The sequence below is a fragment of the Macrosteles quadrilineatus genome, unplaced genomic scaffold (genome assembly GCF_028750875.1).
Source record: "Macrosteles quadrilineatus isolate MER2022 unplaced genomic scaffold, UCM_ALF_1.0 Scaffold_1__1_contigs__length_201487025, whole genome shotgun sequence".
In the NCBI taxonomy this organism is placed as follows: domain Eukaryota; kingdom Metazoa; phylum Arthropoda; class Insecta; order Hemiptera; family Cicadellidae; genus Macrosteles; species Macrosteles quadrilineatus.
The window spans coordinates 46,807,989-46,828,326 of NW_026542594.1; the positions used below are offsets into that span (position 1 = coordinate 46,807,989).

At 35.4% G+C, this 20,338-nt stretch overlaps 1 protein-coding gene across 6 annotated transcripts in view; it reads right to left on the bottom strand.

Moving 5' to 3' along the window:
• LOC128982909 (pleckstrin homology domain-containing family A member 3-like) overlaps positions 1 to 5,363 on the bottom strand; it is an 87,004-nt gene extending 81,641 nt beyond the window's left edge. For all 6 annotated transcript variants that reach the window (XM_054401971.1, XM_054401970.1, XM_054401974.1 and 3 more), the window contains exon 1: positions 5,128 to 5,363. In XM_054401971.1, the coding sequence (XP_054257946.1) occupies positions 5,128 to 5,167 (40 nt within the window). In that variant the 5' untranslated portion in view covers positions 5,168 to 5,363. The remainder of the gene's footprint in view (positions 1 to 5,127) is intronic.
• Positions 5,364 to 20,338: the final 14,975 nt, after the last annotated feature.

The window sequence follows — 20,338 nt, forward strand, 5'->3', positions numbered from 1 at the left end:
AGTTGGAATTGACTTCTTCCAGCTGGGCAGTGACCACTTTCTTATAATGACGGATTATTTTTCATCATTTTTTGAACTAAAGAAAGTGAATTCACTGAAAACAGAAGGCCTGATTCAGTTTTGTAAAGAACAATTTGCTCGCTACGGAATACCAGACGTTGTTGTTTCTGACAGTGGTACCCAACTTGTTGGCCCAGACTTCAAGCTTTTTGCCCAGACTTGGATGTTCAAAATTGTTGTTTCTTCACCGCATAATCACCAATCCAATGGTAAGGCAAAATCAGCGGTTAAAATTGCTAAGAGAATGTTAAAGAAAGTAAAAGAAAGTAAAGAAGACTTTCAAGCAGCTCTATTAGAGTGGAGAAATACACCACTGGCTGACTTGGGTGCAAGTCCTGTGCAGTTATTAATGTCAAGATCAACAAAGACTCGTTTGCCAGTAACAGAGATGAAACTAAATCCAAAGATACACATAGGAGTCACAGACAAGTTGAAGGAAAAACAAGAAAAATACAAGAAGCACTATGATAAAGGCACTCATGCATTGGACCCACTTAAAGTTGGGCAAAAGGTATTAATACAGAAGAGACCAGACATGAAAGCAGAACCGTGGACGCCTGGCGTAATAGTAACTGTGGATGGGTTGAGAACTTACATTGTAGCAATTGAAGGAAGACTATTTAGAGGCAATAGAAGATTCATTCGTCCATTTAAAAGTTGAAGAGGGAGATGTTGGTATTGCTATAACCAGCTGATCTCTAGTTGTTGATTTTTATGTTATGTTATGAATTTGGATAATAAAAAGTATCTTGTTTAGAAATGATTATTTAATTAAAATAATTTAATTAATATAGATAAAAGAACACTGGGCTTTGCTAATATCGATTGAGGTAATTATTTACCGTATTTACCACATTACGCACAGCGCGCGACATTTGCGCGCTTGCGCATTTTTGATATCGTTATTTCATTGTGTTTCACTCACTATTTAATTGTGCAAAAACAGTCTGGAAGTTGCATAAATTAATGAGTCGGTTCATTATAACCTAACCTTTACCTTCCTAATCTAACCTCACTTCAAAACACTTAATACAGTCACGAATCCGCATAAAACCCGACCTACCTTCCTCACATGCCTAAATAAGAACTGATTATTTGGTTTCAAAACGAATTGATTTGATTTCATTCCGCATTAGATCAAGTATAAACAGTTGTTTGCTCTTCTCACTCAGTCCTCACTCCTCACTCAGTCCTCACTCCTCACTCAGTCCTCACTCCTCACTCAGTACGGACCCGTCCAAACCACGCCATATTACCATTACCTTGACCTTCAGTACCGCTCAATTATCATTACTGTAGATTCGTAATCCTAACCTTTGTTTTACGGCCACTTAGGAATCTCTCCGACCAAAACTGATTGCATTTTTGGATTCAGCGTTAAAAATACTGTAAGTAGACATATAAAAATTACATCATATCCCAGTGTAAATACAGTAAATATTTGCCTCGATTGAAACTATCAAATTGAAAATATTGAAAATAATCGATATTTTTAAATACCCTATTATAAAATTAAAATTAGGCTAAACGGTAAATCTATCGACCACGGACACGTCGCAAAAATTTTTTTTTACTATTTTTATGCTAAATTACGTCCTGAATTCAAAAATGATGGTCATTTTCCGTGGAAAGGCACCGTTTTCCCGGAAAAGCGGAAAAACGGGAAAAAAATCTTTTTTGCGGAAATGGGTCATGTGTATACTCAAATTAACCGGTAAAGCGAGCTGAACAAGAATATGCAAAAAAATTCAAGATCCGAATATTAACGGAGATATGGCCGAAAAAGCGCGTTCGGAAAAGTCCATTAGTCACAGGAACAACAGCATCAGGAGGATCCGTAGGTGCTGCTGTCTGTGGGAGCGATTTAGAGGTTATTTGGTGAATATATATTCTTTATACCCTTGATTATATTAGGTTAGGTTGGGTTAGGTTAGGTTAGGTTAGTTTAGGTTAAGTTAGGTTAGATTAGGTTGTCTAACCTAACTTAACCTAACCTAACTTTTCCTAACCCAACCTAACCTAACCTAACCTAACTTAACTTAACCTAACCTAACCTAACCTAACCCAACCTAACCTAACCTTTTTTTTGCCATTTTGACGCTAACTCGATTTACAGACACTTTTCCTGCCGTAGGTTTATAGTTATAGTTATAGACGTTAATAGTAATCGGATCTTGAAAAATCTTGCATATTCTTGTTCAGTTCACTCTACCGGTAAATTTGAGTATACACATGACTCATTTCCAAAAAATTGATTTTTTCGTTTTTCCGGGGAAACCGCGCTTTTTCGGCCGTATCTCCGTTAATATTAATCGGATCTTGAATTTTTTTGCATATTCTTGTTCAGCTCGCTTTCCCGGTTAATTTGAGTATACACATGATCCATTTCCGCAAAAAAATTTCCGTTTTTCCGGGAAAACGGTGATTTTCCGCGGAAAATGACAATCATTTTTGAATTCAGGACGTAATTTAGCATAAAAATAGTGAAAAAAAATTTTAGCGACACGTCCGTGATCGATAGATTTACCAATTAAACTATCATAACCTAACCTAACCAACCAAACTTGCTGATGGTGAAAAAATCTCATGAAGATTTACTAATGGAATCCATAGTTTCAAATTAGCATAGCTCAGTTAAGAAACTGTACCCCAATTTAGATTTAATTAAATCAAATATGTGCTGTTATTATCATGGATAAAACATAATCCCTTAGAGGCGGTTTGGGAGCTCGAGCCCAGCTAGTACGCGCCTAGTGTTAGACGCGCCTAACTTTAGTCCCCGGACCAGAAACCAGGCTTGGGAGCTCGCGCCTAAGTTGAAATGGTCGTAGATCAAGTATAGTCGCGCCTAAGTTGCAGCGCCGCTAGATGGACAGGGAATCGCGGGGTATTCAGGTTTTGACGTTGGCAACGGCCATTGCAGAACCCGTTACCGTTGACAACAACAAAAGATGAACACTTATTGAAGATGGATACAATTTTATCTTGGTATATCAATGGTGGCTAATTAGTAGACTATGGTGTATGTTTCTGCATTGTACCATTGCAAAAATGTAGTTTTGTAAGATCGTTGTTTTACATCCCAATGACTGAAGAACCGTAATTGTTTATATTAAATTCTTTTAAGATCTAACTTTATTTTCACTTTACGATTTATAATTATTTAATCAGTTGTCTTTAAGTACTACTAGTTGTCTTTTAAGTACCATACCTTATAAATACATACAGAGCAACATAGGATTAACATCGGAAACTCGGTTTCATGCAATAAAAATCTTTAAAATTAAACAGTAATTTCCCAGTATAATATAGGGGTATTGACAAAAAAAAATAAAAAGTAATTGCGGAGGTTATGATTGTGTGAAGCCAAGGTAAATGTAAACAAATATCTTTTAATACAGTACTTAGAAAAAATTGTTGTCAATTTAAAATCTTTTTTTACATGACACTCTTTTATCTAATTTTCCTAGGGAAGTATCTATTACCGTAGGTAGCACTTAGTTCCGGGACCGATAAACTTTTCCATTTTGATGTCCCTAGAGGCTAAAAACACTGTTCGTTCAAAATTTTATATATGTATAGCCTATATATAATGTATTATATATACGTCCATAAACGTGATAACTTGAGTAATTTTTGTCTGATTTTGATAAAATTTGGCATGAAAGTGTTAGGCGTGATTCTCCTTAATGAGTTCGCGAAACAGCATGATCAGACCAAGGGAACCCGGAGTTGTATTGGATAAAAATAGTTTTTTTCTCAATTTTAACCCCTATAACATAAATCTTTGTCTTTAAAATATTTTAAAGAGCATAAAAAACAAATTAATTTCTTAAAATGTTTTGTACGGTTATTGGCTACAGAGACTATTGGTAAAATTGTAAATTTTAAATTCCCATGTGATTCTTATGGAGAATAAGTTAACTGTTCTAGTGTGGTCGTTTATGGATATATTTTTATGAAACTTGGCAAATTTATTTATTTTTTATAAAGCTGTTAATATTTTGTTAAAAAACACACTTTATCACCCTCCCAGTAGCAGCATACCTACACCGTAGGTAGTTTCAGGTGCTTGTTATAATTATTTTGCTTATTGCAAAATATTGCTTATTGATATACTGTATATATTTTCTTATACTCCAAATAATCTAGGTACTCCATTTTGATGTAACTAGCACTTGGTCAATGACACTGAACTGAGCTCTATCACAACACAATTAAAAGATAACGACTATGACTGTGAGCTATTTGCAGTTTTTTATGTTTTGTTTACTATCTCTTCACTCTTTCGTAGGGGGGTGAGTGGGGGGTATGCATGTGGTTGCTAATTATTTCCTTACTAATAAAATATTTATAATTAAGGTATGGGTGCTTATAGCCAAACTCTCAGTTGAAAGAAATTCTATTTAGGGTCCATATTTGTATTGCAGTTAACAGTAAAAACGAAAAACCAAATAATCTATCGTTAAATTTAGCTTTCTGCAAGATTTTCGTTTTATTTTGAACAAAAGAGAACTAAAAAAAAGTTTTATCAAATATACTTTGAGAGTAATGAAAATGTTCGGAATTTAATAACGAATTCCAATATAACATTCTTTTGTTTAATATGTAAACAATTAACTTGCTAATGAGCTAATACCGGCATGATGTCGACTTAGACCTGCCCCCTGGCAGGACTAAAGTTGGGGACTAAACTCACTGATTTTTATGACGAAAACATATCTCTTAGTCCCGAAATTGGTCTCCCAAACCCACCGAAACTATCTCTTAGGCTGGCGCCTAAGTCTACTTGACTCCCAAACCAACAATATTTAGGCGCGAGATTATCCCTGCACAAGTTAGGCGCGCGCCTTACTGATCCCGAGCTCACAAACCCGTTTTCGAGGCGGCAGCCTAAAATACCGGAAATATCCGGATTTAGTCGCGGACTAGCGCTAATACCGAGCTCCCAAACCGCCCCTTAGTGTTGCTTAGTATAAGTTAGGCCTATGTTTTATTAACGAATTACAATAGCCTAAATTATGGTAGGCCTAATGTTTACTAAGGTACGGTATATGGGTTGCTTACCGTTCCAGTAATTAGTCCATTTCCAAAGCACTCCTTCCATTTCTATTGCACACAAGTAAGATTATACCACTTCAACTATTTGAACTTAATTCCATTTTTAATCATACATTTCATAAAGTGGAATCATCTAAGCTTAGGTAGGCCTTTACAGTTTACATATGAGGACGAGTGGAGTCAACATTGACAACTCAACTCATAACTCAAGCTCAAATTACACGCATGCATACCACCTCACAGCTGACTCTACTCTGACTTCTTCTGCTTCTGCTTCTGACAAGTGACAAGGCAAGGCGGTTGTTGTTGTTGTCAATCGATTATTCAACCGTTGGTCGTCAAGTTCAAGTTAGCGGCTCATTTTCTTCGGCGCTTTCTCGGATTGTAATACCGTTGACTTTATATTGACTTTTTACTGCCATTTTTTAATATTTACAAGAAGTGCATGGTATCAATTTGTAGGAAATTTTATTCTCTTTCAGAACATCTCCTTCCACTTTGGTCGATTTCCTCACCGTTTAAAAGTTATTTGCAAAAAAGCTAAGCAACCTCCGAATTTATAGTAGTGAGAAAAAATTGAGTTTGGGATATTTTTGTTAAACTTTGTACAACTAAATCTAGACTTCTACTGAACCGATTTTGTTACTTAATGGGTCGTTGGAAAGCCTAATTGGTGTAGATTTGCAAATAATTATGAAAGTTTGATTTTATTAGATATTTGAGGTGAAAAAACTAAAAATAAAAATAATACATTTAAAACTCCTTTTTTCTCAGTTTATATTTCCAATTTTATATTTGTAGCCAAATTTAGACAGCCTTTATTGAGTATTTTCAAGAAATACATAGTAATTTGTAGGAAATTTTATTCTCTTTCAGAATATCACCTTCCACTTCAGTCGATTTCCTCGCCATTTCAAAGTTATTTGCAAAAACGTTAATCGACCTCCAAATTTATAGTAGTGAGAAAATACTGAATTAAAGATGTTTTTGTTGTTTAACTTTGTACAATTAAGTCTATAGTTCTACTGAACCGATTCTATTAATTAATAGGTCATTGGATAGTCTAATTTGTGAAGATTTACAAATAATTATGAAAGTACTGTTGAGGTTGCAAGCAAATCGTTTGGCTATAAATCGATGATAAATAACTCCATTTTTTGAACAATTTGTGTTGGTCGTGATTTAGCTGTGTGCTTTAATGAAATGGAAGCTGGCATTTCAATGAAGGTTCTCAGGTCAAAACAAATAGAATAACGTAATTAGAATTGAGTAAATATATTTAAAACTAAATTCCATATCCAAGATATAATCAAATTTATGTTTTCTGATTGAGCGATACAGTATCTTGAACTTAACTGATTAAAACTATCAATATCTCAAGTGAAAGCCTTTGAAGCATTTTAAGACCAAGACAAATAAAATAACTTAAATAAAAATAGAGTTACGTATCATTGATTGCAGATAGGTACTAAAACGATTGTAACTATTGTTGATTCGTGATTCAGCAGTGTGCTTTAGGTAGTCCGATCTTAATAATCAATAGCTCAAATGAAAGCTGGTATTTCACTTTTAAGGTTTTAAGACCAAAATGTATAATGTATGTAAAACTCCTTCAAATAGAACTGCTTCAATACATGTTTAATTGAAGTGACAAAAAAATTGTTTTGTCAAGTGTAATACAGATAAATTTTAATGATGACGCTTGATGACAAATATGTTTGATACTTGATACTTGTTGTCTTAATCTTTGACCGAAGTATATCGGATAGATTGCGTCGTTATACTAATATTTACAAAATTATTATATACAAAACTTGTCTTACAAAGTATCATAAAACTTAAAAACTTAAATCTTGAAACTTAGGCTGTGGTAAGCGTGTCTGTTTCTCAACCTGGCATCAAAGGATCATTTGACAACTCGTCAAGACTATGCTCTTGCCGGTGTTCTCTAAGGTACTTGAGACTGTGATGAAGAGGCAGCTAATTAAATATTTTGAAGGTGAACTTGCTTTCGGATGCCCAGCACGGCTTCCGAAGTGGGCGCTCAACTACTTCAGCCCTAATGAATCTGACTGACCTCATCTCAGATGCCTTCGAGTGCAATGACTCAGTCATGCTGAGGTTATGCGATCTGAGTAAGGCGTTTGATGTTGTTTCCCACAACATCCTTCTAGGGAAACTGAAAAAATATGGTATTGGTGGTACAGTGTTGTGCTCTCTGCAGAATTATTTAGAATTAATTAGGCAATGTGTATCAGTGAACGGAGTGTCCTCAAATGTCCAGGTTGTTCCCCATGGCGTTCCTCAAGGTTCGGTGTTAGGCCCTCTACTGTTTAGCATCATGATAAACGACCTTTGGTTAAACGGCTGCACCCTCCTCTTTGCAGACGACACCACCCTGGTGACTAAAGGGAAAGATATTAACCTGTTGAGGGATACAGCGGACGAGTTGTTTGTTGAGGCTAAGTCATGGTTTGTTGCTAATCGCTTCAAAATAAATGAAGAAAAGACTCAATCATTGATGTGCACCCTCAAGTCGAGGACTGATCATGAGGAAGCTGTGAAGTTGCTTGGGTTTTGGCTGGACTCTAGGCTAAACTGGTCTAACCACATTGATAAGGTATGCGTTAGGTTATCCAGAGTTCTCTATCTGCTAAGGAAACTCCGAGATGAAATCACTAAGACCTATCTGGTAACCATATACCATGCCTTATTTCATAGCCATTTGATGTACGGAATAGTGCTCTGGGGACACTCCCCTGCACGCCATGAAATACTTCTGCTACAAAAAAAAAGCTGTGAGGGTGATAACATCTAAAGGCCCAAGAGAACATTGCCGACCCATCTTCAGAGAATTGGGAATCCTCGTAGTGGTGAGCCAGTACGTACTTAACAGTCTGGTCTTGCTAAAGGAAAACCTAAGTGATTTTGTGACCCGAGGTGATAGGCATGAGTATGGAATAAGAAGAGGGCCCATGACCTGGATATGCCTCGCTGCCGCTTGAGCCATACCTTAAGGAGATACCCCCGATCGGCTATCAAAATCTACAACTCCCTTCCAAACCACCTAAGGAACCTTGACGGTACAGCGTTTAAGTCCGAGCTGAAGAACATGTGCTTGCATAGCTTTATTTTAAGACCAAACTAAACTTATGAACATCGGGCGGGTAGAAGAGCCCTCCTGTAAACCATCGCCCGCCTGCGAAACATTGAACTCGAAAAAAACCAAATTCAACTCCCATAAGTAATGTACAGGGAGCCAGTTTGTGCATAACTCGAAATATACGTCAAAATGAATGCCGATACTTGATGGCATAACTGCGGTACGTCCATACCTTTAGTTTAAGGCCAAAATTATGAAAATCGGTCGGGTAGAAGAGCTAACCCGACTCGGAAAAGAAAAAGCAATTTTTTTTATAGATGGCAATAATATTGTTTTACCAGTATGCATAATCTAATCATACGAAACACGTGTTAATAATTCAACGGCTTATTGTTATATTGTTATCTAATTAATTGTCTTTGATTAAATGTTGTTGTTAACGATTTGCATTTGTGTTTAAAGTGTGTTCCTTATGTTAAGTGTGTGATTTTAATGTTGTGTGCTTAAACTGTGCCATTAATATTAATGAGGAAAGTGGTGTACGGTATGGATTTCGTAACCATTATTTTACTACAGACCGTTGTATTTAACCACAACGGGCACTGTTGCTAGTACTTTGATAAAACGTTAATACACGAGCTGAACTAATTAATTGATGTATTATGGTAGGTATATATTTAAGGCAGTCTTGGAAATTATGCATGGCTATGGCTAAATATACACGCTCAATTAAAACTCATAACATGATAAAGTGCACTATCTTTTTCCTATGCCTATCACAAAACCTTTGAGCTACCTATTCTAATGATAATATACAATTTAAAAAATAATACTGTATTGATGAGTATGATTGGAGTGGTTCTGCAAATTAAAAAAAATATGGCTAAATATAGCCGGCTGATCGGTACTTGCGTCAGGAAAAAGTACAAAAACTTTTTCCTGAGCTCATCACATCAACTTTGAGCTATCATACTGGTATTGGTAATATACAATGTATAGAATAATCAGGTGTTTTGCGCATCCAGCGCACGTTTGACGGAGTCAGAACTGTACCAACCTGACAAACCCCGATTTCCCTACGGACAGATCTCATCACGGCTGGTCATCGCCGACGATCTACTGTACTGCCCCTGACCTCTGCTGGCAAAGTACTGAACCACGTCGGCTCTTCGCCAGAAGAGAACAACTCTACCCGCGCCTTACCGGCTGTAGCCGCAACCCGCATAGCCGATCAACTCTACTAGCTGGCCATCGACAGTCCGAAGGCGTCGTGATTCTGTCTAGCCAAATTTACACCGCTGCTGCCCCTTGGACAATGCCTACAGTGCTGGACTACATTTAGTTTTATTCCTTTGACTATATGATCTGTATATATATGTAAAAATAAAAATTTATTAATATTTTGTAATTTACTTTTCTTTTAGTATGATGGATTTTCAACTCTTCGAAAGTGTAAATATTGATTGTAAAACGGAAAAGAATGTGCTAGATCTCTCAGCCATACTCAATTCCCTTACAGTCAACCACCCTGACCTTGATTTCACTTGTTTGATTGAGGTAATATCAGAAATTCTAAAAACCTTGAGTGAAGTCATTAACAAAAATAGTAGTCTTGTCTTAAAAAATGATGAACTGTACTGTACAAATATAGGACTTGAAACTTATATTGAGAATTTAAAAAAAGAAAAAACTGTTGAACTTAATGAATCTTTTAAAGTTCAAGATTGTATAGTAGAAAAAAATGAAACTTTGTACAAAGAGTTAGAACTAGCAAAACACAAAATTGTCAACCTAGAATCTCAACTTGCTAAACTGAACAAAGAAAACATTTCTTTCAGGAATAACTTGGTAGTCAATTTAAATGAACCCCCATGTGATAGTGAAATAAGTTCTTGTAAGCAAAAGGTTATAGAATACCAGGTTACCAACAGTTGTCTCATTCGTAAGCTAGAACAAGCATCGTAGTCCGGCAGAATTGACCTGAACCTGGTTTTGTCCTATTAAGTTTTTTTTTTATTGTTGATATGTGATATCTAGGGTTAGTAGACCCTAAAACCACCGGGTACTTTTTTGGTACCCTTGGGCAATAGCCGCCATCTTGGAAAATGGCGAGAAACGTAAATTACAGTGTAAGCTTTTACTTAAACCAATGTAATTAAAAAACTATTTAAGCTAGAGCAATGCAAGCTATTTTAAAATCTTTATGGTTAAATTCGGTACTCAGAAATACCATATATTAAATATATATAATTTGTTTCAAGGTCAGTATTACTTTTCAAAGTTTATAATTTATAAAAACATAATGACTTATTTCTTTTTATTTCAATTTTGCGCCTTAATTACTCAAAATATGACTATAATATACATTATAAAGATTGTAGACCTTTTAATTTGGCATCGAATACATTTATTGGATGCTTTGTTGGATCAAGGGTAACGTCAGAACAAAGCGTTAAAAAATGAATTATTTATTGATTTTCAATGAAAATAAGGATATTTTATATGTTCAATAAAATTGTAACATCTTTCCTGAGACCATCCCGGTACTTCTCACTGGCCGTTTTTGGTATTAAAATGTTTGTAAAATTACCAAATTTCTTTTGAACTATTACCTATTTATTTTTAAGGACTTTATAAGGCCGATCTATTCATCTTCACTGCAAAGAAACAATATTAAAAAAAAGGAAAGTACAAATTTTGATCAACACATTGAGTTATTATTATTAGATGTTGTATGTATTGCAATAAAAACACCCATTAAACAACTGGCTTCCATTTGACATGAAGATCACTAAAACTGAACGAGTTGGAGGTGAATTACAAGACTTCAACCAACAAAGATTTCAATGTTTGTATAATTGTCTTTGAATAAAAGATTGTTACTTCAAGTACTGATTGTGGGATGTTATCTTTTTTGATAATAATATACTCAGCAAACTACTGGCTTTCCTTTGAGGCATTAGTCATTCAAATATATCGGGTTTGAGGGAATTTATAGAACTTTAACCAACTAACTTTTGAGTTTTTCCAAGATTTGCCTTTAATTAAAGACATTATCTCTATTGATCATTATTGACTATTAAAATCGGTTGAGTTGAATGTGAGTTGTGGACCCCCAAACAACGAAATATTAGATTATTTTTACAATTTATCTTTAGTTAAGGATTGTGTCTTGAGCTATTTTTACGTGATATTGTATGTTTTGGTATGAGAATGATCAGTAAATGAATGCGGTACTTTTGAGCCATTATTTATTGAAATCTGACGTTTTTGGAGCTTAAACGTAGAATAAAAGTGGTTTTTTCTTAACTTTCTTCTGTATTTAAAGACATATTTCTCAGCTGCTATGTGTACTATGTTTTTCGTTCTGGTCTAAAAACATTAAGTCAACTTAGAACTTTCATTTGAGACAATTTTCATTTAAATATATTGAGTCTAAGGTGAGTTGTAGACCTCTAACTAGCATTAGGTTTTCAATTTTTAAGGACTGTCTTTGATTAAAGATCCATAACTCAAGCTCTAAATGAGCTGTGATATTCATTTTGGTGAAGAAAACCTCAGTAAACTATTGGTAAACTCAGATATGAACCTAATCTAGTTTATTCCTATCAAGTTTTTTCATTGTAGCGTTTGATATACACCAGTGAACAGAATTGAAAAGATGTAGTTGCGTGAGCTCAGGCTTACCTTGCACAGTATTTTGCCATTGTGGATATAAGACCTGTTTTAATGTAAAAAGACAAACTCAAGACGACAGTGATGACTACGACAATGTAGAATAATGAGTTAATACACCCGCTGCAGTAAACCTGCCGACTACATTTTCCATTTGCCTGGATAGATTTTCAATTAATATATTAAATTGACATTTTATGTTTAACGAGTACCTAGGTTTGTTGCTACAGTGAAACTAATCAAGTGTGTTTTATTAAAATATTTATAGCTTAGTATTTAATAAACAAATTTGCCAAGCTTGATCAAAATATATCCAAAAACAAGCCAACTACAACATTTTACAATATTCTCCATAAGAATAACATGGGGACTTTAAATGAACTATTTTTTAATTTTCTCCTTGACCAATAACCATACAAAAACACTTTGGAAAAAGGTCTAGAGAAAAATTTATAAATTTTGTATTTTATGGGTAAAAATTTAGAAAACCCCATTTTTTCCCCATCAAACCCCCTCTTAACCCCGTTTCCAGGGTCCGATCATGCTGGTTCGCGGAATCATTAAATTTTATCCCACCTTACACCTTTAAACCAAATTTTATAAATATCGGACAAAAATTACTCAAGTTATCGTCTTCGCGGACATCATGACCTCTGGGGACATCAAAATGAAAAAGTAAATCGCTCCCGTGCCTAGTTCTTACCATGAGACCTACGGCAATAGCTACTTTTCTATAGAAAAATTCGCTCATAGTCACTAAGGTTACTACTGAAACGTTATTAACAAGTTTTTACATGTAGGCCTATTATGTAAGTTACAATTTTACACGAATAAAATATTTATGTTACAATACAAAATAATAAAAGTCAACTATGTTGAAATCGATTTTTTTTACATTTTGTCTTTTTCAATTTAACGCAAATACTAACAAGCATAGCCACAAGTGCAACGGGAATTGAGCTAACTTAAAAATTGAGTATTATTATTACATGCCATAATAATGATGTAAAGAATGTGTCTTGCTAGTAACTTAAAGAAGATCAGGTTTAAATTGGCAAAACTTATATTTTGTTTGCTTAGAGGTAACACTAAAACAAGGTCGTATACCAATTTTCTTTTTATTGGGCAAAGATTGAAATTTTTCAGATAAAAACCACGTTTTCTGCCGCCATTTTGAAAAATATTGACTGATGATGAGTAACATTGTGACGAGATCTACTAAATTTCATGATATTCAAACTAAAAACGCATAGTTTGTAACTTAATTACCATGTTTTAAAATTGAATTATTTTTTTTAATGTAGAGAATTATTATCTCAAATTCTAGAAGTTTCCCAAAGGTACTTTGTAAGTACTCGCTATTTTCTGCATCTAAATACTTCCAAAATTAAATATCAACAATAAAAAAACGTAATAGAACAAAACAAGGTTCAAGGAAAATTCCCTGTTTGGCTGCCGGACTATTCCCAATTTACAAATCAACTAATTAAAAAAATATATATATTTTTTATTGATTGATGATCTATGTAACCTCAAACTTTTTGAAATCCAAATAAATACTAGGTGTACAATGCAGTTGTCTGCTTGCATTATTGAGCGGAGCTAGCATATTAATCCAATACTTTTTTAAAGTCAACGATACATCTGTTTCTCGTAAATGAGATTAAATACTTGCAGTATCCAATGTCAATAATCTATTTATTTGCAGTATTCAAAGTCAATTATAAGTCTGGTTCACGTAAATGAATTGTCTACTTACAGGAACCAAAGTCTACGTTTCATCTGGTTCTCATAATTATATTAAATGTCTACTTGCAGTACCCAATGTCAATGATACATTTGGTTCACATAAATAAAATGCATATTTGCAGCATCCAAAGTCAATGGTACGCCTGGTTCACTGAAGTGGAATGTCTATTTACAGGTTCTAAAGTCAGTGGTACGTCTGTTTCACGTAAACGAATTGTGTACCTGAAATACCTGAAATACCTCCTCTTCATCGTTGACCAACCTGGGCCGGATGGATAGCGTCAAAATAATTAAAAACTACTATTTACAATTTTACAATTTAATAAACATATATTTAAAATATACTGACTGCGCAGCGGCGGTGGATGCTTATGCTAGCGACAGTGTTGTTGAGGTTTCAAAAAATCCTTCAATTGAGTAAAATGGATTTGCTAGGAGAAGTTCCTTTAAGTTCTTGGTGAAAACCTTATCTTCCATGTTTACTAAACATTTTGGCAGGGCATTAAACATCTTAACAGCAACCTGCGGGAAACTATCTCTTGTCATAGCCAGCCTACATCTAGTTGTGTTCAGTTTGTGTGCTCCCCTAATGTTGTGATCATGCTGTTCCCCTCGGTTTTCATGCAGATGCAAGTTGGATTTTATATGAAGCAGGCAACTGAATATATATTGGTTGTATACTGTCAATATGTTAAGTTGCTTAAAGATGGGTTTACATGGCTGCGATCGTTTACTTCCAGTTACAATTCTTATTGCTTGTTTTTGTAGCTTCAGTATACGGATACACCCTGATGAGTGGCCCCAGAGTAAGATTCCATAATTTATATGACTATGGAATAATGAAAAGTATATTGTCATAAGGTACTTCTGCGTGATTTGATGTTTGAGTTTTCTGAGGAGAAAAATTACACGCCTTAGCCTAAGGCACACGGCATCGACGTGGGAGTCCCATTGTAACTTGGGATCCAAGACTCCTAATAGTTAGCCAATAGCCATGGTTAGTTAATAGTTAGCCTAATAGTTTTACTGGCTCATCATGAGATGGAGACGTTTTGCTGAGCGTTAATAGAAGCTTCTGAGTATTGGCTTCATTTAATTTAAGGCCATTGTGCCCAAACCAGCTTCTTGCATTGTTGAACAGTTCATCAGATTTCGCTGCCGCTTCAAGAGGGAGTTGTCCCCTGCCACAGAGAGTTGTGTCATCGGCGTATAGGAGGGTTTCATCATCCCTACCAAGGTCATTCATCAGGATCAAGAACAATGAAGCCCCCAAAATCGATCCCTGCGGGACACCATGGTCCATCTTAGCTGGAGCAGAGAGAGAGCCCCCTGTATGGCCACCATCTGGCTCCTCTCACAAAGATAGGAGTCTAGTGTTTTGAGCACAATATCCCACCTAACCCATATCGAGCCAGCTTCTGAAGAAGAATACTGTGGGAGACAACGTCAAACGCCTTTGACAGATCACATAGGACAATGGACATGGAATGCTTGTACTCAAAGGCATTATGTATTCCTTTCACTAGGGAGATGAGAGCTGTAGCGGTAGATTTTCCTTTACGGAAACCATGTTGTGAATTTGAGAAAAGATGGTTAGTCTCAAAATAATCTACAATTTGGTTTTGCATGATTTTTTCAAGTATTTTTGCCAAACAGGGAATGATGGATATCGGCCTATAGCTCGATGCAGCGTTTACATCTCCTTTCTTGAAAATAGGAACAGTTCTTGAGATTTTTAGACAATCAGGAAAAACACCCGTTGACAGACAGCCATTTATAGCCTTACAGAGGGGTTGAGTAACAGCTTCTATAATATGCTTCAAGATGTGTGGTGTAAGACCATATATGTCTGGACTGTAGGAGTTTGAGAAGTTCTTAGTAATTCTAATGATTTCTGCTGAAGTTGTAGGTCTCCATTTCAAGAAATTTTGTTGTGCCACAGGCACCGCTAGAGCAGCAACGGAACTGTCAGGTTGCATGTCACGAACAATGTCATCTACAGTACTTACAAAGTAGGAATTAAATTCATCAGGGCTTATTTGACTACTAATGGTTGCTCTTGATTTCCTAGATTCGTTTATGACACTCCAAGCTGCCTTACACTTGTTATTGGAGCGCTCAATTTTATGTACAGTATGCAGCTTTTTAGCAGCATCTACTTCAGCCTGATAGTTACGCTTTGCCTTCAAGTATAATGCATATAACCTATCTCTTCGCTCTACTGACGCTTCAGCTTTATACTTGTCAAATATCAGCTGGACAAGCAACCTAAATTTACCAAGCTCAGCTGTATACCAATCATTTGATAGTTTCTTGGTCTTTTTTGGTTTAACAATCACTCTAGGCCTAACTGTCATAGGGAAAAAGGTGTCAAACACTTCTACAAAGTGTACTTGCAGTATCTAAACTTAATAGAACATTTGGTTCACGTAAATTGTTTCTTCCAGTATCATAAATCAATGATACACCTGCTTCACATAAATAAGAAATCTACTTGCAGTATCCAAAGTCAATGGTAGGCTTACTTCGGGTTTACTTAAATGGAATGTATATTTGCAGTATTTAAACTCAATGGCACTTTGGTTCACGTAAATGAATTGTCTACTTGCAGGTCCAATGGCTATTTGGATTTAAGTTAATGGTGCATCAGCCTTATTCCGGCGACACTAATTATTGGTTATTCATTTTGTAATAAATTATGCTCAATGATATCAATCCTATCGTTCTTTTCTTTTTCTCTGTACGGTATTTGTAATGCACTATTTCGATGATTCGTTGACTAACATATGTTGCGACTCTTGTTTCCCTTTTTATCTCGCAAATAATGCTATGGCAACCAATTAACCCATAAGGCCCATGTTAAATTTCCAAAATTTTTAATTCACGTAGGGAAAAGCCCTGTGGTCCGATTTGTACCATTTCAGATTTATACCTTCCCATGGTTGGTTACTACGATTGTGCTAAATTTGGTGCAGATCGCTTCAGCCGAGGAGTATTTGTAAAACAAAAGCAGGAGTGTAGTATAAGAGCTTCGCTTCGCTCCGCTCAATCAATATTTTCCATGAAAGCCAGTACGTTACCGACTGTTTTCATATGAAAACATAAAACATAACATAATAATCACTAAAGATATAAGGTTTTGGTGAAACTTTATTACTAAAATTACTCTTTTTTGGGAGGGGGGGGGGTCCATAACTAGCTTATTAAACATCCTAAGATTTGAGCGTAAATGAAAGCCGTTGGCTTATCGAGCATTTTTATACAAAAAACCAAAACCGTAGCAAAGAACTACAGAATATTTTTAGGAAGAATTATATAAATTATTCTCATTTATTAGAATAGATACCCTCTTTACAATAGAGATAATTACAAAAATTATTTGTTACGCTTTGTTTTGTCGTTATTCTTCATCCAATAAAGATTCCTATAGGTGCATTGGATGCACAATTTCAATATCTACAACTTTTGTAACATGTATCATGGCATTTTTTTAAGAGAATTAGCACAAGGTTGAATAAAGTGGGGATAGAACGTATTTTTTATCTAAATTATTAACTTTAAAAAGAAATACTGGCCTTAAAACACACAATATATAATTAAAATATGATATTTTCCTGCATGGAATTTCACTGTGAGTATTTTAAAAGCGTTCGCACTGCTGTAGATAGCATGGTATTTTCATAACATAGTTTTAAGTAAAAGCTTACACTGTAAATTACGTTTCCCGCCATTTTCCAAGATGGCGGCTATTGCCCAGGGGTACCAAAAAAGTACCCGGTGGTTTTATGGTCTACATACCCTAAATAACTCAAATCAACAATAAAATAAACTTAATAGAACAAAACCAGGCTAGGGACAAAATCCTCATTTGGCTGCCGGACTATTGAAAAACAATACTGACTTGTATAGTGAGCTTCATAGCTTAAAGGTTAAATGCAAAGCCCCCCAATGTAACGACACAAATAAGTGGCTAGATGGCTGTTCTGCAAGCATATTTCACCACCTTCAACAATCACCCTACAACCGTACTGTCCAAATCTTTATTTATTGACCCATCAGTTACTGAATTGTTAAAGGCTGAACAAAATGAAACTGTTAATAGCCAATTACAAAATATAGGTATCTGCTCTTACAAGTAAGCTGTTCTTTAGTCTAAGTAATAGTAAGAATAAAATATGTCCTAGTGGTAGTGTCTCTGAAAACCATGATGAAGGCTCACATTGGAGCCTATTGTTCTGTGACATCTCTAACAAGGTAGCCTACCACCTTGACTCCTTAAATGACCTCAATGTTGAATCGGCTGAAAAATTAGCAAGTAAATTGGGGTTTACCCTCAAAACTGTTGTCTGTTATCAACAAAATAACAACTTTGAATGTGGTTTAAATGTACTTGTTAATGCTAAAGCTAATCCTTCATTACTTTTGTTCTGTAAAAAATCAAAGCTGTGACTTTCAAAACTGGTTTAATCAATGTACTTTAGTGTCAGGCAATGAGATAAATGTATCAGAAAATCAAAACGCACGATCACGTGAAGTTGAACAACGTGAAAATAACAGTTCTGATAAACTCTCCACAGTGAAATTAAGCATGAAAAAGTATGGCAACAAATTGAGGGTAGTAAAATATTAGAGAAATGCACGACCAAAAACTCCAGTCAAACCACCAATTGAGCCAATAGACCTATCCAACAGTTACTCCATCCTTTCTAACCACACTCCTAAAACTTGCCTTCCTGAAAGCCCTTCAAATCGTAACTCCTTCCGTAACCCGTAAAATGTTTTTGTAGGGTAATTCAGAGTTACTTCATAAGATTTTTATAGTGTTGGAATTTTTTCACAGAGTCATTATCGAATTTCATTGTTGAGTATTAAGGTACAATTCTTTAACGAGTGCCACAGTCAGTATTTAATTTGGGGGAATTAAATTAATATTAAAGGAGGGAGCAGGTAGCTGGTTCGGCTAGATACGGAGGTGTTATCGGAGGCTGTGTCAGTTTGCGTATAGATGAACCGCCAAAGTACCAAATTACCCATAAAACAATAAGCAACATTCTAATAAATACTACTACGATTAAGCAATATTGTTTAATCAGTTGGACTGCGAGACTCGACCTTTGTTTTTGTATCGTTGGCCAACGAACTGGATTTGCTTGGTACTGGTCATCTCAACATTAAATTAAATACCACTCCTCCGTTGACACTTTCGAGATCAGTGTGAAACCGCACCGTATCTTCCCTTTTGATAAATCCAATCAACCTTCTCAAACAAAAAACTTCAAATTGATTGTGTCACTCAAAGTCATTTTGTATTAAATAAACCACAACCAGCAACTGTAAATTGAAACCAATTGTAATTTGTTAATTCTGTTTAATAAATCAAATTGTTATTCACTTTCTAGTTCTCTATAACCTTGGTAATTCATTGTTAGCAATATTACCTATTTAACTATTGGAATAAAGGTAATTCAGTAAATCATAGGCCACTACAAAAGATTCACCTTTTAAGTGCAACACTAAATACTAGTGTGGTAGTGAGCAGATTAAATTCAGTGTATAATTAAGATTGGTAAATATTATTTACAAAAGGTATTGCATTCTGGAAGAACTTCAAACAGTACCAAGGACGTCCCATGAGGATCTCTGGGGAGTATTTTTTATTTTACAGGGCCCACTCAAATATTTTTTAACACCAAGCTTCCACTGCCAAAGCTCTGTTTTATATTATTACTTTCCAAGTTCTTCCAACCTAGGGACAACCAAAATTTGTAAAGAATTCATTTGAGAGCATTGCAAGGAGTAAATATATTTAAATACAATTTTTAAATATATAAAAAGTAGAAGTTAGAGAATATCTTTTTATTTTTCTTTACACTTGAAAATATACAGTGATAGCCATGGAAGGGATCTCCCTTTTATTCTGGAGCGAAGGTTGAAAGGTAAATTTAATGTATCCAGTACTGTGAAAGCTAATGCTAAAATGGAACAGGTATTAGACAGCATAGGCTGTGACAGGGATATAGGGAGTGAAAATGTTATGGTTGTTATAGCAGGCACAAACAACTTTGATGTTAACGGGCGCTGTAACAGCTTTTTAACGGAGCTAGATTCCTTCCTAAAAAGTGTGCCTAGTCCAAAAATCCTCCTTGTTGGTCTACCAGCAAGACACGATTCACCTTTTATGAACCCGGTTGTAGATAAAGTCAATTGTGATCTGTTATCCCTATCTAACCGCCATAACAATGTATCCTTTGTCTCATTGCAGTCTATTTCCCGTGACCTATTTACCAAGCATGGGCTACACCTCAATTACAAGGGGAAGGTAGTCTTGGCAGACCTTCTCATTAATTCATTGAACCCTTCATCTAGTACACTTCCATCACACTCCAACCATCACCTCTGCTCTGCCCATTATGTCAGAACATTAGGTAATCCTTTGAATAAAAATCCTGTTCATAACCAGCCTAGTTCCTTTAAACCAGATAAGCCATTCCCAACCCGTGTCTTCGTCAATAATCATTTTTTAGGGAAAGCCCAAAAACATCCCGAAATCCCATGGGCCCACCATCTCAAAAGGGGGTGGGGACTCGGAACACTAGCCTCAAAGTTATGCACCAAAACATAAGAGGCCTGCTTAGCAAACTTAATGAGCTAGAAATATTTATAGACGACGAATCCCCAGACTTATTCTGC